We start from the raw sequence: 24,637 nt of genomic DNA on the forward strand, positions 1-24,637 counted from the left end.
TCTGGGCTAAGATATGGGGACAACCTTTCCACCTGTGTACTACTTCTCCTGCAATTGTGTAACTTAAGATAGCTTTCTGTTCCATTCTGTGTCTCCTCTACCTCTTAAGGCTGAAATGTCTTGAGTTTCTCTAAACCTTTGCTCAAACTTAGTGCAGCAACAGGGGTCAGCCTTGTGGCCAATGTTACATGACCTGCAGGTTTACATTGAGTGAGGTGCAGCAGAGGATGCTGCAAAATCTGGGATTGCCCAGTAGGAGCAGAGAGAGCTTGTAGCTGTTGGCTGTTATGGAGGTGATGCTTGGGACTCCGATCAAACACTGTAATGGCCTCTTTCATTTGGGGAGAAGAGTATACCTCCTCTCTATCTACACAGAAGCTAGTTTGAATTGTATTGTCCCCAAGTAACATTCATGCCAGGCAATGACCATCTCCAGCTAGAGAGAATCTAACCATTGCCCCTTGAGGTTCTATGGTATTACCATCACTGAATCCCTCATTATCAACACCCTGGGGATTAGCATTGACCAGAAACTGAACTGGACTAGCCATATAAATACTGTGGCTACAAAAGCAGGTCAGAGGCTAGGAAGCCTGCAGCGTGTAACTCACCTCCTGACTCCCCAAAGCCTGTCCACCATCTACAAGGCATAAGTCAGGAGTGTGATGAAATACTCTCCATTTGCCTGGATGGGTGCGGCTCCAACAACACTTAAGAAGCTTGGCACCATCCAGGACAAAGCAGCCCCGCTTGATTGGCACCCCATCCACAAACATTCACTCCCTCCACCACTGATGCACAGTAGCAGCAGTGTGTACCATCTACAAGATGTGCTGCAGGAACTTACTAAGGCTCCTTAGACAGCACCTTCCAAACCCATGATCACTACCATCTAGAAGGACAAGGGCAGCAGATAGATGGGAACATCGCCACCTGGAAGTTCCCCTCCAAGCCACACACCATCCTTACATGAAAATATATCGCTGTTCCTTCACTGTCGCTGGGTCAAAATCCTGGAACTCCCTCTCTTATAGCACTGTGAGTGTGCCTACAGCTCATGGACTGCAGTGGTTCAAGAAGGCAGCTCACCACCGTCTTCTCAAGGGCAATTAGGGATGGGCAATAAATGCTGGCCTGGCCAGCGAAGCCCACATCCCGTGAAGGAATAAAAAAACATGCCAATAGCTAATATTCCAGATGCATTGTTAGCAAAGAATAGTGATTGTGTCAGAAGCCTGATTGGCTCACCCTGAGTGGTGCTGACAGTTACATTATGTTGAATTGTCCCTTCAGGTACTGAAATTTATTGAGAAGTGAAAAGTTGCATGTTCTGACGATTACCCTGCAGTCGCATCTGTCTCCACGTATGTAGAAATGGGAGATTTACAGAGAGGCAGCTCAGACACCATTCGGCATAATTAGTTCCACACCTTCAATCATTGACAGAGCTTTGATTCAATTTAGGGGATCACCTTGCCAAGAGAATTGTGTCTCTTCGCAAAGTGAAGAGGGAGGATATTCAGCCTGTTCACAGTAGCTGCAGTTAACCCACCTTCCTCTTTGACTAAGCTCTTGGGCAGCTACCCTAAAAATCTCCTGAAGTGGTTTGGTGTCAAATTTTATATGTTAACGTTTCTGTGAAGCACTTTGCGATATTTCACTAAGTTAACGGGGCAATATTAGGGGAGATGGTGATGCCACTGGACTAGTAATCCAGAGGCCTAGGCCACTGCTCTGGGGTTCAAATCCCACCATGGCAGCTGGTGGAACTTAAATTCAATTAATAAATGTGGAATTGAAAGCTAGTCTCAGTAATAGTGACCATGGAATTATCATTGATTGTTGTTGTTATCTGGTCCACTAGGGAAGGAAATTTGCTGTCCTTACCTGGTCTGGCCTACATGTGACTCCAGACCCACAGCAATGTGGTTGACTCTTGACTGCCCCCTGAAATGGTCCAGCAAACCACTCAAGTCAAGGGCAGTTGGGGATGGGCAGAAAATGCTGGCCTTGCCGGAGACACCCACATCCCATGAAAGAATAAATGAAAATGAAATGCAAGTTGTTGTCCCTGCACAGTAAGCAGCGGACTTCACCACATTGCTGTTCAACCATTTCTTTCCAAGGCGAGGATTCCCAAAACATTTTACAACCAATGATGCACTTCTGAAGTGTAATCACTGCTGAAGAATAGGAAACATAGCAAGCACTTTGTGCACAGCAAGATTCTACAAACGGCTGATGAGGTGAATGACCAGACCAGCTGTTTTTTTAGTTGGATCTTGGTTGAGGGGCAAATATTGGCCAGGGTCCCAGTGAGAGCTCCGATGCTTGGCTCAGTGGGGAGGTAGAGAGAACAACCTGACCATGGAAAAGTCATTTTCTACAGAAACATACCAGGGGTGACCTTGAGCTCCATGGTCCCGTGCACAGTCAACTGAATTTTTGGATGGTGTTTGTTTTCTGGTACTTTGCGCAGCTCATCTACAATGCAGCAGTAAACTCCCTCGTCGTCTGGCGCCAGGTTGATCAGTGTGACCCAGAACGTGCCCTTGTGATCTGAGCTCATGTAGACTCCTTGGCCCTTGTACTGCTTGTAGGTCTCCCATTTGACCGAGGTGTTACGGATATGCACCTTCTCTGCGCATGCCATGTCCCTGTTGCGGCTGAAGTACCATAACTTGGCCAAGAAGTCGTGCCTCTCCTTGAGGTGTCCAGAGATGCTGCACCTAAAGGTGACATTCAGTCCCTCTGGGCATGTGTAGACCACGTGATCACTCGATACCTTCAGCACTGTCGCCTGATCTGCAGAGGGAGAAAGCATGCATAAAATTCAAAACAAAGAAAGATGATTGTGACATAAACGCAGGCTTCACTGTTGTGCTTGCTGTGGCATGTGGGTGCTCCAAACGCAGTGTGTCGTGGATTTCCCCCTTTGAAACAATTTGTGGTGAACTACGAATCTCACCCCTGCTTTACAGGAGAAAGAAAGAAAGAAAGACTTGCATTTTATATATCGCAACTTTCCCAACCCCAGGATGCCCCAAAACACTTCGCAGACGGTGAAGGACTTTTGAAGTGTAGCCACTGATGTAGGAAACATGGCAGCCAATTTGCGCACAGCAAGATCCCACAAACAGCAATGTGGCCATGACCAGGTGATTTTTTTTTTGTGATGTTGATTGGGGGATAAATATTGGCCACAGGAAATACCTACACCACATGGACTGCAGCGGTTCAAGAAGGCAGCTCCCCACCACCTTCTCAAGGGCAATTAGGGATGGGCAACAAATGCTGGCCTAGCCAGTGAAGCTATCATCCCTTGAATGAATTAAAAAAAACTCCCCCACTCTTCTTCTACATAGTGCCTTGGGAGCTTTTCTGTCCACCTAAGAGGACAGACAGGGCCTGCGTTTAACTTGACTCATCCGAAAGAGGGCACTTCCAACAGTACACCACTACTTCAGCACCGCACTGTAAACGTCAGCCAAGATTATTGTCATCAAGTCTCTAGGGTTTGCGACTTGAAGCCACAACCTTCTGATTCAGAGGTGAGAACCAATGAACAGAAGGCGGGGGGGGTGAAAGATCAGTGCACGCTGACTCACTCTGAATATGGCTGAGTAAACTAGGGCATTTATGAGTGAGGTCTGCAGTCTAGTCCTTTCATCCAAGGCCAGTCTCTGGGCCCTGCAGCAACGCAGCACTTCCCCCAGGATTGGACGAGTAGATTTTACAGAACATTCAGTGAGGTGAGGCTCCCATAATGAGAGCAGGTCAGGCTCAAATCTTCTAGTCCCATTTCCTGTTGTGCATCCATCTGGCAAGTGTCTCACACAAAGTTTCACCTTGCTTTATTTGAAAGATAGAACTTCCGCTTATACAACGCCTGCCACAATTTCAGGATGTGCCAAAACCCTTTATAGCCAATTACCTACTTTGGAGGTGTAGCCACTGTCGAAAGGCAGGTAACAAGGCAGGCGCACAGAAAGATGCCACAAGCAGCAATGATTCTGATGTGGGTCGAGGGACAGGTATTGCTCATGATCCCGGGAATAACACCCCTGCTCTTTTTCAAAATAGTCCCAGTGACAAGTGCATCCTACCAATGAAGACAAGTTTACCCCTGAAACTTTTGTCTCCAAAACCTTTCTGCATCTAATGTGCCTCATCAGCCTTTTCCTGGGACAAAGGGCAGACTGAGTTCATTGTGTCCAGACCAGAGTAGAAAAAAGGTGACCTTAAAGACACCTTCAGTGCGAAAAGTTGGCATTTACTGGTCTGCGCCGCATACTTTCTACAGGTAGTCATTATGTTTTGGCGAGACATGAATTCAACTCAAGTTTATTGCGTTGGCACATAATTGAAAAGCACAGGGGAGAGAGAGATACAAGCATTTCCAGTACTTCTTTGAACTAGGGGGTGTCTCATGGTTAAACTGATGATGGGCTGTTTTATAACAAGAGTGTTTTGCTACATGAAACAATGTGCAATGTTTTGCCAAGACACAGCTCTGTACAAACTTCAGTTTTTTTTTTAAAAAGGCACAACCTGCACTGTTTTTGGGAGTGACTTGTCAGCTGACAGACACTTGTAAATTCTTGGCTCTGGGTCGGAGGTCAGCAGGGAGTGATTGCCTTTCTTTTATTTACTTCTACATCTAGCAGTTCAGTTTTGTGCAGCAATGCTTCTGCCTGACTCCCTCACACGTCGAAAGTGCAATGGACACAAAGTTGGGTCTTTTTTCACACATATAGTTAATGAACACAGCCAGTGCATCATTTCAAGTCATGGTGTTTTGTTCTCTCAACCTGAACTCAAGGTTGCAAAGTAGCTTTCCTGTGCAGCTAAATATCTAGAACACTGACCGGTAAACAAAGCTTAAAACAGCAGCGCGTATAAGATTGTGTTACAGCACGGAGAAGGCCATTCAGCCCATCCCACCTGCTGCTCTTTGCTAGACCTGTTCAGTTAACCCCACTCTATTCTTTTCCCCATAGTCCTGTAAATGTCTTTCCAGTTCTGTTTTGAAAGTTCTATTGTCTGCTTCACCAGGGAGAACTCCCCTGCTCTTTTGTACAGTGCATTTGGGTCTTTTACATCTGCCTTAGAGGACTGACATTTCATTCATCCAAAAGTCGGCACCTCCGACAGCATGGCTCACCCCCAGTACCACACTGGACTGTCAGCTTTGATTTTTGTGCTCAAGTCCTGACATAGGGCTTTGAACCCACAGCCTTCTGACAGCAATCTCCATCACCCAGAAAGCTCCATTGAAATCACTGTTTTTCAGCAGTTAGCCTATGGGTGGTGATTGATTTTTTTTTTAATATAAGTGTCCCATGAACACCCCTTCAGATCAGTAGCTAAGCAGAGCAGCAAATTGTGACTCCAGACCCACAGCCATGTGGTCAACTTTTAACTGCCCTCTAAAAAGGCCTAGCAAGCCACTCCGTCGTCAAGGGCAGTTATGGATAGGCAACAAATGTTAACCTTGCCAGCAACGCCCACATCCCATGAAAGAATAAAACGAGGGCCCCGTCTACCTGTTCAAGTGGGTAGAGCAGACCCCACATGGCACTCGTTCTCCAAATAGGGCATTTCCTCTTTGACCCTCACCAGCACAAGGCGATGAACTATTTCTGTGATCTTGCTGCCTGAAAATTGACTGCCTCGTTTGCCTAGATAAAATTACAGCCACTGCAGTCCAGAAGTTATTCCTGGGATGTGAAGCACAATGAGGTGCAATATAAGTGAAGGGTTTTCATTTGTTTCTTTCTGTGATGGTGCAGGCCCTTTAAGGCACATGTTTTCTATTGTAATCCCAATTCCCTAAGATTGAACTTTATTTCAGCCAGGACGCATGTTATCACTGAGCAGCATCCCCATCTCAATCCTCCTAAATGGTGTTTCTGGCATCTGCTATTAATTGCCTCCTTTAAATTGACCTTTGAATTTTTTTTTCCCTCTAACATAACATGCACAGCCCTAGACGACCTAAGCTTCCAAGCTTGAAGGAAGTGGCCTGTTGCTTTCCCTGGAGATCCAGGAATAAAGAAACAGCTGGTCCATATCAGGTTGACCTGCGTGCTGCATTCCATTTACCCTGATTCATCACCAGGACTAAATCCTTCCACCCTTGACGCGCAGGAACATAGGTTCTCTCAATTGGCTTTGCATGGTAGCCAATCCCTCCTTAAACCCAAGACTTTTAAACTAGCTTCCTCAAAACCTAGGCACCTCCACAAGTACCTTAGATTATCCTCTTTTTGTCATAGGGTTTCAGTATTTTTCTATCCTGTGATGGACTGACACGTACTTCCTATTGCTATTCACCTCTCTCATCATTGCCTGACAGTTTTCCCATATATGGCCGACAGTGCCTTTCTGAAACGTGGGTGAGGAGCATAGGATTGGGTCAGTATTTCCAGGTAGTTAAAAGCCTTAGTGTTAAAGAAATTGAGGATACTCTTCACAATATACCCGAGATATCAAGGGGTCTGTTTTAACATCAGGAAGACCTGAAATCTATCGAGCATCTTGTCACATCTGTAAGCAATTGCGTATGACATTCTCAAAAGTTCTGTTGGTCGTATTAACATCAAATATTTAACAGCATCATTTCTTTGTGATGTAGAATAAATAACGGTTGCATAAAAGTAACTGACTAATGAATGAATATAATAGAACTGCCTTCATCCAATTACGTTACCAACAGTCATCTCTAGACTCCAGTGGAGAACAGTGATTGTTGTGCAGTCAAACACGGCAGCCATTTTGCTCGGAACAAATTCCATTAAAAAGGAATGAAATGTATGACCCGGCTTAACATTTCTTGGCATTATCGATTGAAAGAGGAATGTTGGCGGCTTAAGTTGTTTATAAGTCTCCAAGCATTTGGAGATCCCTCGTCTTGGAAGGGGAGCTGAAGGAGGCCATTCAGCCCCTGGAGCTGACCTGCCCCTCAACTCCATTTACCTGGCGCTGTTTCATACCCCTTGATTCCCCTAACTAACAAAAATCTACCAACCTCAGACCTGAAACCTCCAATTGGCCTGCAGCATTTTGGAGGAGAGTGTTCCGGATTTCCACTACCCTTGAAGCACATTCTAAATTTCACTCCTAAACAGCCCAGCTCTACTTTTGCAACCAAGTTCTCTTGTTCTTGATTCTCCCCACAAGAGGAAATTGTTTCGCCATAGCTACCCTATCAAATCTTTTTAACATTTTCAATAACCTGTCAGATTATCTGATGCAATGCTTTGTGTCTTCAGTGCTGATTTGAAGGATAAACATTCAGGCTGTGCATTTTGATGAAATTAGTGAAAATAACAAGAATTGGGCGCTTATAAAACATCTCGTGGACTCATCGGGCGAGATGAAGGCTGAGGGAGTAAACCCTGACAGAAAATCTGGAGCGGAGCCCAAAGCCGGACTGATGCCCAACTGAATCATCGTTCCAGCAACTCTTGCAACCAAGCCAGTGCCAAATGGTAGTGCCCAACATTCCCTTGGACCCACTGAGGAGGTCAAGAGGGGCAACCCGATGTTTGGGCAGCCCAAGTTCTCCATAACTTGCGTCCTGGAGAGGACACTCCGTTTTCTCTGAGCACCAAGGTGCGAGATGGATGGCTGCCAGAGAAACAGCAGAAAGCACGATACTGGCAATTCATCAGTTAACAAGCAGTGACTGTTAGGACACGCAACCGTGAAATGAATGATCAGTTCATCTATTCTCGTGATGTTAGCTCAAGGAAGAACGTGGACCTGCACTCGTTGATCCTACTGCCACGTATCCACAAGAACAGGCAGGCAGAGACCAGGATTCAACTTGCCCTCGCTCGCAACTGCTCTGTGATGTCAAGCTGGCTTTTGCCCTAGTGTTAGACTCTAACCCACAACATTCTGATCAGATTACTAATGAATCCCACACATTGATGGATAAGGTTATATTTTACATGCTGACGTTAAACTGTTCTGTGTGTTGATGTCACGAGGGCAGATAGCAAGTCTTCCTCTGAGTCAACTTTCGTGATAAAAATCTCCAAAAGGTAAGCAAGATGAATCTGTGAACACAGCATCGGATCATGATTGCATATTAATATTACTATTAGACAACATGGGCAGGGGTTTGTTTTAAATAGTTTGGGACTATAGAACCCCTGGTCTAAAAGTATGACCCAGAGAGAGAGAGACAAACAGACGGACACTGTATGGGTAGATGCAAAAGGATTTACTGAAAGCTGCACTCTGGGCTGAGATCAGTAACTGTAGAGTGGAAAGCACAGCCAACAAGATCATAGTTATACTGTGCGCTGTGAGTCACACGCCGCCCACCAAGAGAGAGCACGGCACATGTGTGCATCAACTCCGCTTCACCATTGGCCAGTTCTTTATGACTGGATGGCACAGATGACTGTTCTCCTGTTGTAATGTCCTATAACACTCCTGTGAAGTGCTGTTGGGACATTTTATTATGTTAGAGGCGCCATATAGGTTGTTGAAATTACTCCTAATGTTTGTACAGCAGACTTTCAATACCAGTGATGCTTTTGCAAAGTGAACATTTTACTATTAACTTTACGATGTTGGTTGCTGCCCCTTGAATTCATTTTGCTGTACAGCAGTCCTGTGATTCCAGAGGAAGAGGCTTTGAGTGGCGGACTCAATGTACAATCATTACACTCAGAGACCTGCATAAACAGATTTTCGAAAATATCTTTTACCCATAATGTTTACAACATATGGTCTGTGTATGAGCAGTGAAAGAATTTGTATGAGTCAGTTGTATAAAAGAAGGACATTTTGGAAATCTCTGTCTAGAAGCAGGAATTTGCCTCTGCTCAATATCTGTCTTTGTGTCTGAAGCTCAGAGCCCAACACATACTCAAAGGCCAACCTTAATCTGCTCCTTTTGAATACTCGCTGCTTGTTAATTTAGCCATTCATAGCCAGCTCAACACTAAGGGTTCATTGAGAGCTGGTGCACCACAGTGTTCTGTTTCCGCTTGGTATAACTTATCCCATAGAATAGTGTAAAATTCAACACACAGTTTCAGCCTCTACCTCCACTTGTGTGTCACTGAAACCTTCATCCACACTTCTGTTCCCTCTAGACTTGGCTGTTTGAACACACTCCTGGCCAGCCTCCCCACCTTCCGCACTTCATGAATCTGAGGGCCCCCATCCAAACCTCTGCTGCCTGTACCCCTGCTTGCAACAATGCACCCATCACCCCTCTGCCCGCTAATCTGCAATGGCTCCCAGTCCAGAAATGCCTCCATTTTAAAATTTTCATCCTTGTTTTCAAATCCCTGGGTGGCCTCGCCCGATCCTATTTTTGTAATCGCCTCCGAGATCTCTGTACTCTTCCAGTTCTGGCCTCTTGCATGCTCCTCGACTGTAATCGTGCCACGATTGGAGGCTGTTCCTTTAGCTGCCCAGACCCCAAGCTCTGGAATCTCCTCCCTAAATCTTTTGCTCTTCCTTTAAGATGCTCCTTAAAACCTATGCCTTTGACCAAGCTTTTTTGCCTCTTGTCCCAATATCTCCTTATGTGGCTTGACGTTAAATTTTGTAGACGATGCTCGTATGAAGCATCCTGGGACGTTTCACTACGTTGAAAGTGCTATATAAATGCAAGTTGTTGTTGCATTTCGAGAAACAAAATTAAAATAAGTGGTGAAGTGTAGTGAATGATTCAGTGTGATCCAATAGTAGCAAAGTGCTTTTGTTGAATGCCAAGGGATTTGTCTCAATTGCAAAATATGACAAATCATTTGTGCCGTAGACATAGGGGAGAATTTTCCCCCTGCCGGGCGGGAGTGGGGTGGATCACCGCCTGCGATCGGCTGTGCGCTGTCATTTTATGTGGGCGGGGCCAAATAAGGCCCGCCCAGCGTGACGCACACCCGGAAGCTCTGGGCGCTCCCTGTGCGGGTGGGGGGGGGAGGAGGGAGAGCCGGGGCCTGCGCTCTTTCGTGCATGTGCGCGAAAGAGCGCAGAAATCTCCGAGGCACAGAGCTGCCTCAGGGAGATTAACTTCATTATGAAACATTGAAAAAAAGAATTACTCAGACATGACCCCTCAGGTGACAGTGTCACATGAGCCGGGACATGTTTATGTATTTTAATAAAAATTTGTATTTAATTTATAAACCCTTCATGAAACCTCATCCCGCCCGTGGATGAGGTTTCATGAGAAATGCGAAGGCCGCCTGGGCTCTTCACCTGCCCCCCACCCCCCCCAACCTTAAGGCTGGACGGGCAGCCCAATCGGTTTAATTAGATTATTAAAGACCTTAGCAGCCAACTCCGGTGCGCGCCCACCAAACTGAAAATCGGAATGACGCGCGGAGACGCCAGGACACACGCCCGACATCACCGCGCGTCATTTTATACGTCGGCGATTGGGGCCAGGGAGAAGATTCTGGCCATAGCGAAAGCTCGGAATATATTATATGTAAACCTTTAACATGTATATCTTTATAAATTATTGCTGATATTTACTGCCAACTGAGAATAGTTTGGGCAATGGATTGTCAAAACTCCAAAGCCACAAGTAAATTTTAAAAATTAATCTCGCATCCCCCAAAAAGGAACAAGTTACGTGGTTAAAGTTGTACAGAAAAAAGCATTTGAAGGTTTCAGCTGGGTCAGAGATGCAGCCAGTAAGAGCGGAGGATGGGAAGATTTTAAGGGGAACCCTTTTTAGGCCCCTTTTCCAGGAGGTTCAGTGTTTGTTTCCAAGCAAGAAACCTGACTGCACAGAGAGGTTGCTGAGCAGCTGGTGTGGAGGATGGGCATTGGAGGGAAAGTAAGAAATCATTGCAAGACGAGAGATTATTGTGAAATGCAGGAGGGACAGGGAGGGAAAGTTATTTTAATTTTAAGACAAATGATTCACACAAAACCCCTTTTACGGGGAGTAGTTCTGTAAGGGATTTGTGAGAAAGCACTTGCCCTTTGTGACTAAAGGGATATTTTCTGTTTAGCACCTTTCATGTATTAAATGCTCACAACTGTAATCCTGTTCAGAGGAAAAGGTGTTCCATGGTCAAACAACATTAACAATAGGGCTTTTCATCTCTGCTGTTTATGAGGTCTTCCTTTGCACAAAAAAACCCGCTTAACCACAGTGACTGGACCCATTGTATCGGAAACACTTTGAGGCAATTCGGTACCATGTGACCAGGTGCTTTATCAACACAAGCCTGTCTTTTCCTCGTCAGAGGTTAGCTGGAAGTGTTCTGACGTGACGAGTTCCTTCAAAGCTGCTCCCCAAGCAGAACCAGAACAGATGCATTGCAATGTTATAAGTCAGGAACACCAGCTAATCCTTGAGGTGGCGTGTTAGCAAGGATTGCTGCAAGTAGAAACGTCAACTCTTCTTCTCCGCCGATGCTGCCAGACCTGCTGAGTTTTTCCAGGTAATTCTGTTTTTGTTAAAGTAGAATTGTTGTCTGCAAGTAAACCTGATGGAGGTTCTACTAATTGGTGGAAGGCCCTGCCTGTTACCTGTTCAGCGCTCTTCGTTCACCGAGCCGCTTGGAACCTAAGCCATTTGCCAGAGGTTTAAGAGATTTTCAAAATGAAGCCATTTACAGGGATTGTGGGTGGGTGGGGAGGGTTGTGCTTGCGGGGGGGGTAGGGGGGCTGTGCTTGTGGGTGGAGATGGGTGGTGGTGGGGGTGTGTGTGGGTGGGTGGTGGTGGGGGTGTGTGTGGGTGGGCGGGGATGGGTGTGTACGGTGGTGGTGTGTGTGTGTGTGAGTGGGGATGGATGTGGGTGGGTGGGCATGCGTGTGTAGGTGGGGGGTGCTGTATGCATGAGTGTGTGAGTGGGTGGGTATGTGTGGGTGGGTGTAGCGCCAGAGCAAGGATTGCCTCCTTACTGTGCTGGTTTGACTCTATGACTGTGTTGAAGTGATGTTTGGTTCCTGAAGCAGAGTGATGTTTTACCCGGCCCCATCCATTTAAAGTCAGTGCTCAGGTGCTCCCTGTGGGGAATATGGTCTAAGTTGACCACCTGAGGTCAAGAGGCTCATCGCTGATGGGGGTTCCTTATAAGTAGTAGTGTGGAACAAAGAAATAGCGGAGGAACTGAATAGGTACTTTGCGTCAGTCTTCACGATGGAAAACACGAGTAACATCCCCAAAGTTCAAGAGAGTCAGAGGGCAGAGGTGAGTACGGTGGCCATTACCAAGGAGAAGTTGCTAGGAATACTGAAAGGTCTGAAGGTGGATAAATCACCTGGGCCAGATGGATTACACCCCAGAGTTCTGAAGGAGATAGCTAAAGAGATAGTGGAGGCGTTAGTGGTGATTTTTCAGGAATCACTGGAGTCAGGGAGGGTCTCAGAGGACTGGAAAATCGCTAATGTAACCCCCCTGTTTAAGAAGGGAGTGAGGCAAAAGACGGGAAATTACAGGCCGATTAGCCTGACCTCGGTCGTTGGTAAGATTTTAGAGTCCATTATTAAGGATGAGATTTCAGAATACTTGGAAGTGCATGATAAAATAGGGCAAAGTCGGCATGGTTTCATCAAGGGGAGGTCATGCCTGACAAATCTGTTAGAATTCTTTGAGGAGGTAACGAGTAGGTTAGACAAAGGAGAGCCAATGGATGTTATCTACTTGGACTTCCAGAAGGCCTTTGACAAGGTGCCGCACAGGAGGCTGCTCAGTAAGATAAGAGCCCATGGTGTTAGAGGCAAGGTACTAGCATGGATAGAAGATTGGCTGTCTGGCAGGAGGCAGAGAGTGGGGATAAAGGGGGTCCTTCTCAGGATGGCGGCCGGTGACTAGTGGAGTTCCGCAGGGGTCAGTGTTGGGACCACAACTTTTCACTTTATACATTAATGAGCTAGATGAAGGAACTGAGGGCATCCTGGCTAAGTTTGCAGATGATACAAAGATAGGTGGAGGGACAGGTAGTATTGAGGAGGCGGGGAGGCTGCAGAAAGATTTGGACAGGTTAGGAGAATGGGCAAAGAAGTGGCGGATGGAATACAACGTGGGGAAGTGTGAGGTCATGCACTTTGGTAGGAAGAATAGAGGCATAGACTATTTTCTAAATGGGGAGAGAATTCAGAAATCTGGAGTGCAAAGGGACTTGGGAGTCCTAGTCCAGGATTCTCTTAAGGTTAACTTGCAGGTTGAGTCGGTAGTTAGGAAGGCAAATGCAATGTTGGCATTTATTTCAAGAGGACTAGAATATAAAAGCAGGGATGTGCTGCTGAGGCTTTATAAGGCTCTGGTCAGACCACATTTAGAATATTGTGAGCAATTTTGGGCCCCGTATCTCAGGAAGGATGTGCTGGCCCTGGAGAGGGTCCAGAGGAGGTTCACGAGAATGATCCCAGGAATGAAAGGCTTAACATATGAGGAACGTTTGAGGACTCTGGGTCTATACTCGATGGAGTTTAGAAGGATGAGGGGGGATCTGATTGAAACTTACAGAATACTGAAAGGCCTGGATAGAGTGGATGTGGGGCAGATGTTTCCATTAGTAGGAGAGACTAGGATCTGAGGGCACAGCCTCAGAGTAAAGGGAAGACCTTTTAGAACAGAGATGAGGAGAAACTTCTTTAGCCAGAGAGTGGTGAATCTATGGAATTCATTGCCACAGAAGGCTATGGAGGCCAGGTCATTGAGTGTATTTAAGACCGAGATAGATAGGTTCTTGATTGGTAAGGGGATCAAAGGTTACGGGGAGAAGGCAGGAGAATGGGGTTGAGAAACTTATCAGCCATGATTGAATGGCGGAGCAGACTCGATGGGTCGAATGGCTTAATTTCTGCTCCTATGTCTTATGGACTTAGTTTGACAGATGCTTGTAAATCCCTGGCTCTGGTACACATCAATGTTATTGTGCTAAACAACCAAGCTTGAATAATCTGCGAACTACCGCTTCTGAAAGGAACATCTGCACATTAAATCTTCTCCCAGTCAGACACAGCGGCTCACTCTGCCCCTCTGGGTGCAGCGGAAGCCACAGTCTGCCCTGTAGATGGATGCAAAAGATTGATGGGCCAATGTCAGAGAAGAACAGGGGAGTTATCCCTGGTGTCCCGGCCAATATTAATCCCTCGACCAACATCAAAAAAACAGATTATCTAGTCATTATCACTTAGTTGTTTGTGGGGGTGTGCAAATTGGCTGCCCGATTTCCTACATTCCAACAGTGACTACACTTCAAAAGGAAGTCATTGGTTACATCTGTTGTTGGAGTGAATCACTTTGGTGTAAGCGGCAATCGTTTATTCGACCTTTTGTTTTCTAATTGTTTTTTGTCGGAAAAAAAATTCTGGGTTTTGTGTCTGTTTTCCTCCCAATTGATAAGAGTGCGGCGGGGGAGGAACTTCCTTGCTCCAAAATGGATCAAGTTCCTAAAATGCCGAGTCGTGTTACTGCCTGAAGGGAATGGAAATCGCCTGCTTAAAATCCAGGGTGAATTTTGCCGGAGGGGGTGGCACGGTGAGTTGGTACATCAACAGGCAATGACGCAGAGCGGTGGGATGTGGGTTTTTGGCTGTGATTCGTCTACACCACCAACTCCTCAATCTGCACCATGCAAATATGGAGATGCACTAAAGCAGAGGGTAGGTGCTTCCCCTATGGGGACAACCCCAGTTTGTTTCAGTTTTTAGTGCTTCCCACAACAAGAAGGGAAAATCGGAAGGAGAGTCAATCCGGAGTTGCTGTCGCGCACATAATGGGGATCGGCAACAGAACGGCCTCAGTGGAGGTTTCGGTGCTGACTCTACCAGAGGTCAATACCACCCTCCTCAGGATTACCTTGGAAAGCAGATACATCATTGTGTAAGGATTGGTTTCGAAGAGATTTAGCAAAAATACAGTTGAGTCAGTAACTAATCGGAAGGTTTTTTTTCTCTGTATTTACGGCCGTCTGTGCCTTGCTGAAAAGCAAAGCAACAAAACCATCAAGTGCGTAGAACTCCCACAATCCCATATATGACAGGACATCAACAACAAAAAGAAAGAACTATCATTAAATAGCGGCTTTCAGAAGCTTAATACCTCCCAAAGCAATTTACAGCCAATGAAGCATTTTTCTGGGAACCAATGGAACACGGCAGCCAGTTTGTACACAGCAAATTCCCAGTTATCCTGGAGGGTTTAGTACACGAACTGCCAGCTCCAGTGATCCCGTCCCCACACTGCCGTGTTATTCATCCTTGCAGCATCCAGCCTCCCCGGGCCAATTGGAAACGTACGCTTTGAAACTTAATGGGGATAATTTTCAACTGTTGGAGCAACAGCCTTTTCCTCCCCCATCTCCAATATTTTCATAACCAATAACCAGAATTATTGTAAGAAAAAATACTAAAAGCGCACACCTTATGTAACGTTCCAGTCATCTCTCTCCAGAGTTGTTCACAGCAAGAAAGTCACCTTTCATTCTTATTGACTCCGGGACCATCCAGGAGATTTGGTAGCTCTTTCTGAGTACTCCACAATTAGGTGGGTACGATTTAGACAGGCTCCTTCTGTACTGTCCCAGCAAATTCACCCTGAGCCGACCTCTCTTCCTCTGCCATTGATCCATTCTGGATCTTTCAGAGTGCCACGCTGGGTTGCTCCAATTAAGATTGTGTTGAGCCTGCTCCACTGAGCAACTATATTGGAGTTTAGTGATTCCGAGATAATTGAGCCTAATGTCTGGAAGGAAATGCTGAAAATTTTGACTGCTTCTGGCTTGTAAGTACACTGAACTTCACAATCTGTAGTAATTTTTTTGTCAAGAGATAGAGAGGTTAGTCCTAGGAAAATGGACAGCAGCCAAATTGGCAACAGAAGCATATTTAAAACTCAATTTCGTGGTATCTGAGAAATGGCCTTCCTGTACAATTATCCCCTCTGTGACTACAAATAATCAAATGTAATAGAGTGATTCATTTCTAAAAGTGAGGCAATAAACCAGGGCCTCTGTCGCAATAGCTATTTGAGAGATCTTATGGTGATGTACAGATTAGAGCAGGGAGCACTCTCGGTGCACTGGCAAATATCACTCTCTCAACCATCAGCACCTCAAATGATCAAACTGGCCTTTCATCGCTTTGCTGCTCATGAGATCTTGCTGTGCAAAATGGCTGCTGCACTCATCTATGAAGCAGTAATGACTTCAGTTCAAGAGCGGTATTCATTCACTGAGCGCTAGAGCATCCTAAGAGACAATATAAGGTGCCATTGACATAATGGAGCATTGATTTAAAAATGTAGTTATTGTGAAATTCTACTGTTAATATAGTGTTGTCAATAATAATTCTTGTTATTTAATGTATGTTTAGGGGGCAAGGTTACACAGAAACTTTAGTGTATCTTTTTTTAGTTCATTTCCTGTTGTGGTACACTCAGAAATCAATGTTCTGGCTGGAACCAGGAGCCTTAAGCCCACGCCCAACTATTGCTTGTGCAGTGATTGTTTGTATCTCACTTCTTCTCCCCCCATTAGTCTTCACATAGCAGCCAGCTTAACCGTGGTTAAAGGTTGATATGGAGGAACAAGGCAGCTACTTAAGAGTGTTGAAGCCATCATTTGACCCCTACGCATTTGCTCAGGAAATTATCTATTGACTATAGGTACTTTCAGGATAGAATCTTGAGAAGGAGGCCATTTGGCCTGTCCCACCTGTAGTTGTTCTGTGAAAGAGCTGACCAAGTTAGTGTCTCAACCCAGCATTTTCCCCATAAATCTGCAAATTAATTCTCTTCAAGTAGATTTTTTTTTGGAGTTTGGTTCCATGACCCTTTCAGGTCACCTGGATCTTAACAACTCTCTGTGTGAAAAAATGTCTCCTCATTTCCTCATGAGTTCCTTTGCCAATTATTTTAAATCTATGATATCTGACCCACTTGAGGATATAGTTTCTCCCCTCATGCTTTATCAAAAGCCCTCATATTTTTAAAATTGTTTTCATAATTATCATTTCCTTTTGTTGGACCACACCGTGAATATTGTAAGCATCTCAGTTTTGGAAGGATATATTGGCCTTAGAGGGAGTGCAGCGTAGATTTACTGGAATGATACCTAACTCAGAGTGTTAAATGACAAAGAAAGAATATACAAACTCTGTTCTCTCATTGAATAATTTCTCCTTTAATTTGTCTCACTTCCTCCAAATAAAACGTGTTGCTATGGATACCCGCATGGGCCCTAGTTATGCCTGTTTTTCAGTGGGGTATGTGGAATATTCCTTGTTCCAGTCCTATTCAGGCCCCCTCCCCAACTCTTCTTCCAGTACATCGATGACTGCAATAGTGTCACTTCCTGCTCTTGACCAGAATTCGAAAAATTCAGCAACTTTGCTTCCAATTTCCACCTTTCTCTCACCTTCACATGGTCCATCTCCAACACTTCCCTTCCCTTCCTTGACTTCTCCATTTCTGGGGATTGGCTGTCAACTAATATTTATGATAAGTTTACTGACTCCCACAGCTACCTCGACCAAACCTCCTCACACCCTGCTTCCTGTAAGGACTCCATTCCATTCCCCTTTCTATGGTGCACCTGTTCTCATAATGCTACCTTCCACAACAGCACTTCTGCTAAATCTTCCTTCTTCCTGGACTGAGGATTACCCCCCCACTATCTACTGTGGTCGACAGGCCGTGTCTGATCCATTTCCCGCTCTTCTGCTCTCACCTCTTCCCCTCCCTCCCAGAACCACGATAGGGTTCCCCTTATCCTCAATGATTGGTGAATCCAGGACTAAGGGGCATAGTCTAAAAATTAGGCTGAGACCAGGGTTGAAGTTAACTCTCTTCCACAAACAACAATTTATGTTGGGTGAATTGTTCATTTTAAATCCGATAGACTTTTGTTAACCAAAAGTATTGCAGGATATGGGGCAAAGGCACATGTATGGAATTAAGCCACAGATCAGCCATGGTCTCATTGAATGGCAGAATAGGCTGGAGGGGCTGAATGGCCTCCTCCTGTTCATGTGTTCCTGTCACAGGAATGTAACTGCTGTCTTACTTTTGTCATCAGTTACTGATGACCTGTAGGGCTCCAATGTAAAGTACAGAGAGTCAAAGGAGAGAGAAGGCAAAAAGCTTCAATATAAAGGTTAATGAATTGAGGTGTCAGCCACAACGCAGTGGGAGCACTCTTGCCTCTTGAGGCACAATGTTGTGGCTTCTAAGATCCCAACTTGGGACTTGAGCACATAACCTGACACTCCGGTGCAGTATCAAGGAAAGACGAAGCTGTCAGTTGGCTGTAAAAGACGGCGCGGGACTGTTCATAGAAGAGCAGGGGCATTCTCCCTGGTGTCCTGCCCAATATTTGTCCCTCGATCAGCATCACAAAAACAGGTTGCCTGATCATAAACGCATTCCTGCCTGTGGAAGCTTGCTGTGCGCAAATTGGCTGCCGGGTTTCCTGTATTACAACAGTGACCTCACCTCAATGCCCGTAAAACTCTTTGAGACATCCTGGGTCGCTGAGATATAAATTTAAATCTTGTCAATGCATGAAATATGTAATAGAGGGAAAGACCAAAGAATTATTTTACATCAACTTCTAGTTATGATGGCTGGCTGGAATGTTGGGTCTTTCTTTCATTCTTTCTGAGGATGAGAGTGTTGCTGGCAAGGCCATCTTTTGTAACCCATTCCAAATTGCCCTTGGGTCCAAATATTTGGGTAGCTGAATGGACTGAATGACCTTCCTCATCCACATCAATTGTGCAATCAATTTAATGCTGCTTAATAATTGCATCTTGCCTAAATGGCATTCCTATTGCACAAAAAGAAATTGGATGGTAAATTTCCATCTAATATTTAACCCATTGGGGCTGCATCTCCCTCCATCTTCCACCAAGCTTGTTATAAGACACGGAAGTCTAGCTTTTTGAAGAATTGTTGATTGGGGTTGGGAGCATTGGTATCTTATGAATATTATTGAGCTGAATAATAATTGCTGACTCATCATCATCGCAATTCGAATAATCTAAAGATCTTCAATTGAAATAAAATGTTCTTTCAGGAAATGAGTTACTCTGAGTTCAACTTAGTAACAACGTTTGGCATGTTGCAATTTTTACCCTTTTCCACTGATGCAGAGGAGACAGAATTTGGAGCTGTCCTGGGACGGTCATTGTAACATAACCAGCTCCAGCAACACGCACCTAGACCATTCACTCCAATAGTTCCATGGTTTTTGTGGCATGTTTAACTTCTGTTATGTGGTGCACTGAAGTTTTTGTCCCTTATCTCTGCTTTAGAAAAGATGCATTAGCAATTATTGGAGAGAAGTAGGTGCTTGTTGGCCGGAACGGACACGATGGGCCAAAGGGCCTGTTTCTGTGCTGTATAACTCTATCACTCTAAGTGAGCACGAGGCCGTGAATGATTTGATGATGATCGCCAACAATATATGGGAGGTGTGAGTGAACAGAGGTGTATGCTGAAGTCCAAATCATGACCATACCATAGAGTCATAGAATAGTACTGTAAGTGAAGAAGGTTGTTCGGCCCATCACATCTGTGCTCGCTTCTTCAACAAGCGACCAGTTAGTCCCACTCCCCCAAGCTTTCTCCAAATCCTTGCCAATTTTTCTCCTTTAAGTATTGATCCAATTCTGTTTTGAAGGCTGAATCTGTTTCACCACCCAACCAGCCAGTGCATTCCAGATCAAAGCCACTCTCCCATTGTGTAAAAGATTTTTCCTTATGCCACCACTGGCCATTTTGCATAAGAAATAAATTGGAGCTTGGGGGGGGATGGTGGGAGGTAGGCCATTCGACCCCTCGAGCCTGCTCCGCCATTCAATAAGATCATGGCTGATCAAGCAATCACCGTACATCTGTGCCCTCTGTTTATTGACCCATTGATCAGACACTGGAAACAGTTTCTCCTTAAAATCATGAAGTGATTAGATAGAGTAACTAAGCACCTCTATTAGATTTCTCCCAGCCTCTCTGATATTAGGAAAACAATCTCAGCATCTCTAATCTGTCCACATAACTGTAATCTCTTACCCCTGGAATCATTCTTGTAAATTACTTCTGTACCCTCTCAAAGCCTTCAGTACTTCCTAAAGTGTAAACAGCCAAAGTAAAGTGAGATGTCTAACTTCTTCATTACTTTGTGAGTTTGTGTCGTTCCTAAGAAGCTCTCTCTCTCTCTCTCTCTCTATCACTGGCAGCAGTATGTACAATTTACAAGATGCACTGCAGAATACACCAAGGCTTTTTCATGGTCCCTCCCAAACCCACAATTTCCATCACCCCGTAGGCCAAGGGCCACGGACAGAAACAAAACTTGGGAAATCAAAATGATTCATTAAGGGGAGTAACATTGTGCCCATCATTTGTTTTTTTGAATGGTACTGCTCGAGAACACTCAATAGCCTGACAGCAGTGCGGAAAATGTTTCATCTTCAGTTTCCGGAACCAAGACGTAACTTCTGAGCGGAGAAATGTACCCAATATGATTGACTGCCAGAAGTCTAAGTTGTTTGATGTTTAAAACCATTATGTATATTTTCCGCACAGTGTTTGCTAACACGTGCACAGGCAAAATTGTGAGGGAGGATGGGGAAAGTTGGAAGGTAATGGGGACAATGTTTACTTTAAAGTTAATTGAGCGGATTGCTGAAAGTATCTTTGTTGGTAAGTTTAAAGTTGGTGGGTGATGGAGTGCATGTGGATGTTCCCAATTCCAGTCAGGCTCACCCAGAGGAGGTGTTGAGCCAGTGTAAGTCACTTCTTTCGCCAAAGAGGAGGTGGGAGGGTCAAACAAAACATGATGGGCCAATCCCTATTCTATTTCCATACCTTAACCAGCGTGTGTGTGTCTGTGTGTGCGTGTGTGTGCGCATGCACAGCCAGATGAATGACTCATGCTTTGGTTCAAAATGAGTTTGGTTGAGGTAGGGGGTGAGGATGATATTTTATGTAAATTTAGGTAGAAGTTCATTGAAGAGTAATGTTGAAAGTTCCTGTGCAGTGGTCTTTGGAGGATGTGTGTGGGCTGTATATGGGGGCAGGTTGTTTGATCTGTGTATGTAGAGCTTAGACTAAGCTTTTGCTGTAATATGACCTGCTTATTTAATTTATCGTTGAATGAGGAACCATATGTTGTTTTAGAAAAGGGTTGAGGAAGGGAACAACCTTTTGCTAAAAGACTTCGGTTCTAACCTGCCTTCCTGGGCTGTGCACAAATATTTGGAGTCTGTATTTACTGAACAAAGTTTTTGATATTTTTGACTCACTTTCAAAGACCAATCCTTCAGTGCCAAGTCATTACTTGACCTGCTTTTCTGACATTTTAAAAACCAGGACAAAAACATCAGATGACCTTGAAATTACATTGTGTAATATCAACATCTGCTGTATTAATTGGCTGGATATTTTTATTAAAACAGCAGATAAGGGAATCTCTCACAAAAACAACTTGTGTGAATATAGCGTCTTTAACATCGTAAAATGCCAAAATCACTTCACAGCAGCGTTGGCAGACAAAATTTGACACTGAGCCAAATAATGAGATAACTGGGACAGGTGACCCAAAGCTTGACCAAAGAAATGGATCTTGAGGAGTGTCCTTAAATAAAAGGCAGCAAGCGGTTTAGGGAGAGAATTCCAGAGTTTAGGGCTTAGGCAGCTGAAGGCATAGCCAGCATTCGTGGATTCAAGTCGGCAATGCACGAAGGTTCAGAATTAACAAATGCACTTTTTTACCACATACTTTTACCACAGGATTGCACAATGTAACTTCAAAGCCCATAGAGTCTTGTTTTCCCATTTGATGTCCCTTAATCAAAACGCCTTATATCGAGGGACAACTCGCAAATACAACGTTAATCCAGCTCGTCAGCTCCACAGATAATAGAGGAAAAACATGCATTCATTAAAAACCCCAATTCGTCATTCAGCAGTTGTTTGAGACGATGTCCAAACTTCTTACAACAAACTTGTTTTAAAAAAAAAATAGAAATATAGCCAGAGAGTGAGACACAGGTTGAAGTGTTTCAGGAGGTTTTATCAGATGCTTTCTGAAAGTGCATTATTCTTTGGAGGGTGAATAACCCTTTTGTTTTTAGCTGTTCTGTTACATGTCTCGAGTCACAGATGTTAGGTGCCATTTTAACTCCCCAAGCTTGCTATACAAATGAGGGAGTTTTTCCAGACAGTAAGATCTGTAGTTGACTAGAAGGGGAAAGAGCTCTGGTAAAACAGTTAGTACATTGTGAGTAGGATGCTAGCTGTCCTGTGTGGGTGGGTGCAGGTCTGTGTGTGGGAGTGCATATAGACCAAAGGACGGCCTTTTCACATTCTTAAGTGTCACTTTGTTATTAAGGCAAATGCAAAGAGAAAAGGTCTATAGTCCAGAGCTCGACATTTACAAGCAACTTGCAATTAATCTCTGCAGTTTATAAGCATCTACAATTACCTGCATTTGCTTATTCAGAGCTTATTTAAGGCCATTGCCTTCAAAAGGACAGGGCAGTTGAGCAGCAACCACATCACAGAAGTTCCACAGACCCCACACTACCCATCAGCAACACAAGAGAGAGAAAAAAATAACTTCTATTTATATATCGCCTGTCACAACCTTAGGATACCCCAATTTTACAGCCAGCAAGTAGTCACTGTTGTAATGTTGGAAATGTGGCAACCAATTTGTGCACAGCAAGATCCCACAGACAGCAGCATGATAGTGACCAGATAGTTTACTCTTCGTGATGTCAGTTGAGGGACAAATATCGGCCACCATGCCGGGGAGAACTTCCTGCTCTTTATCAATATAGTGCTTGGGATCTTTTATGCCCACCTGAAGGGGCAGGCGGGGGCCTCAGTTCAACATCCCATCCGACAAGTGGCACCTCCAACAGTGCAGCACTCTCTCAGTACAGCACAGGGAATGTCTGTCTACCTTTTTGTTCCCAGGTCTCTGGAGTGAGACTTGAACCCACAGCTCTCCTGACTCAGAGGTGAGAGTGCTACCAGCTGAACATAGACATCAACTGTACTGGCACTTCTCCTTAGGCAGAATTGGAATTATTTTAGTTGTATATTGATTCTTTTAGCCGAGTGAAGCTGTTACTATTTGGCACTAATTTCAGAACTGTCAGAATGGGTATGTAAGGTTTGTGTGATCTATGGGCGGGGTGGGTGTGGAAGGTTGAAAGAGTCATTTTCAGCCACTGTGGCCAGTTCTCCACCCAAAACAATAAGGTGACAACGATGTTATTGAACAGTGCTAGTTTCAAATGTTCGAGACCCCTGGCATCCAGCAGACGAAATTTAGTTGGCAGCGTTATTTTTCTATGTGTTGTAAGAAATGTCTGTTGTGGGGGAAACAGGGGAACAAGTATTTCGGGAATTAGAGAGTTTCACTGGTATCCAATCAGGTTTGAGGAAACTTCACGTTCCCTTTAAATTCGTATTAAATTTAACTTCCTTAAGTGAAGCACTCCCTGCCTTCAGCACCCCAATCAACAGGGGAGTTTGAGTGGTCAGGTGTACAGTTATTTTGATGCACGTTTTGTCTGGTGATCACAGAGTAACATCCAGTGTTGTTTTGGGGGCACCAGTGTGAGAAAAATGAGAACACCACAAGTTGTTTGAAAAAAACAGAATTGCTATTTCAAATCGGCAGTGAGATTAAGCCAAATTTGAAATTGCACTTCTCTGTATTGGCACCATCCCAGTATAACAATCCTGTGACAATCAAAAACTCCTCTCCAATTGTTACAGTCATGCAAAGCACCGCCTTATTGTCCCACTTCTCAAGCTTACCTTGTGTAACAGTATTGAGAAGCAGGATGACAGTCCAGACGAAGAACCGGGTTATCTTGCTCTGAATATCCATTATTAGCTTCCTCCCTCCCTGCGTCAGTCTCCTTTCATCTGCTAACTTCCTTGAGTGTGTTAGTGTGCAAGAGTCAGAAAGAGAAATCTCCGGTGATGTTTACTGTGCAAGCTCTTGGCACGACTTCAAGCTGAATCTGAAGTCGAGTCCTTATGTTACTGACTGTGAACTAAAACACTGCAAGGAACTGGAAACCAGCATTTGCATGAAGGCGGAATCAAAATACTCGTTTTAATTGGCTCTTGCTTCAGTGATTGGCATTGCTGCTCACAGGCAGCAGTTCGTTTTGAAGCTGGAAGATTTAAGTTGCTGCCTATTCCCAGTTGATTGCTTCTCTACCCCATTGACAGAGATAATATAACATAAATGTGTACGCCTGCCTAGAAAGGTAGGACAAGCTTAAGCTACAGCTTGGGGAACACTGGCAGGCCAGTAACACCCCTCTGTGCAACTTTATATCATGAGGACAGAGCTACACTCAGTGCAGTGACTGGGATTGCCAACACTCATTGGACATGCAAAATAAAAACAGAAAATGCTGGAAAAGCTCTGCAGGTCCGGCAGCATCTGTGGAGAGAGAAACAGAGTTAACATTTCGAGTCCGTATGACTCAGCAGAGCTCTGAAGAAGAGTCATCCGGACTCGAAACGTTAACTCTGTCTCTCTCTCTCCACAGATGCTGCCAGACCTGCTGAGTTTTTCCAGCATTTTCTGTTTTTATTTCTGATTTCCAGCATCCGCAGTATTTTGCTTCCATCTCATTGGACGTGTCCCTGGAGGTTTAATCACAG

General features: G+C 44.7%; 2 protein-coding genes across 2 annotated transcripts in view; one reads left to right on the forward strand and one right to left on the reverse strand.

Moving 5' to 3' along the window:
• Positions 1–23,987, reverse strand: part of vsir (V-set immunoregulatory receptor) — a 35,335-nt gene extending 11,348 nt beyond the window's left edge. Inside the window, exons 1-2 of the mRNA XM_078530936.1 lie at positions 23,774–23,987; positions 2,398–2,805 (exon numbers count right to left, since the gene is read on the reverse strand). Coding sequence (XP_078387062.1) covers positions 2,398–2,805; positions 23,774–23,846 — 481 coding nt within the window. The 5' untranslated portion in view covers positions 23,847–23,987. The remainder of the gene's footprint in view (positions 1–2,397; positions 2,806–23,773) is intronic.
• The window catches only part of cdh23 (cadherin-related 23), a 701,272-nt gene that overhangs the window by 566,396 nt on the left and 110,239 nt on the right, over positions 1–24,637 (forward strand). The gene's annotated exons all lie outside the window — the stretch shown is intronic.

This window comes from Cetorhinus maximus, chromosome 27 (genome assembly GCF_964194155.1).
Source record: "Cetorhinus maximus chromosome 27, sCetMax3.hap1.1, whole genome shotgun sequence".
NCBI lineage: Eukaryota > Metazoa > Chordata > Chondrichthyes > Lamniformes > Cetorhinidae > Cetorhinus > Cetorhinus maximus.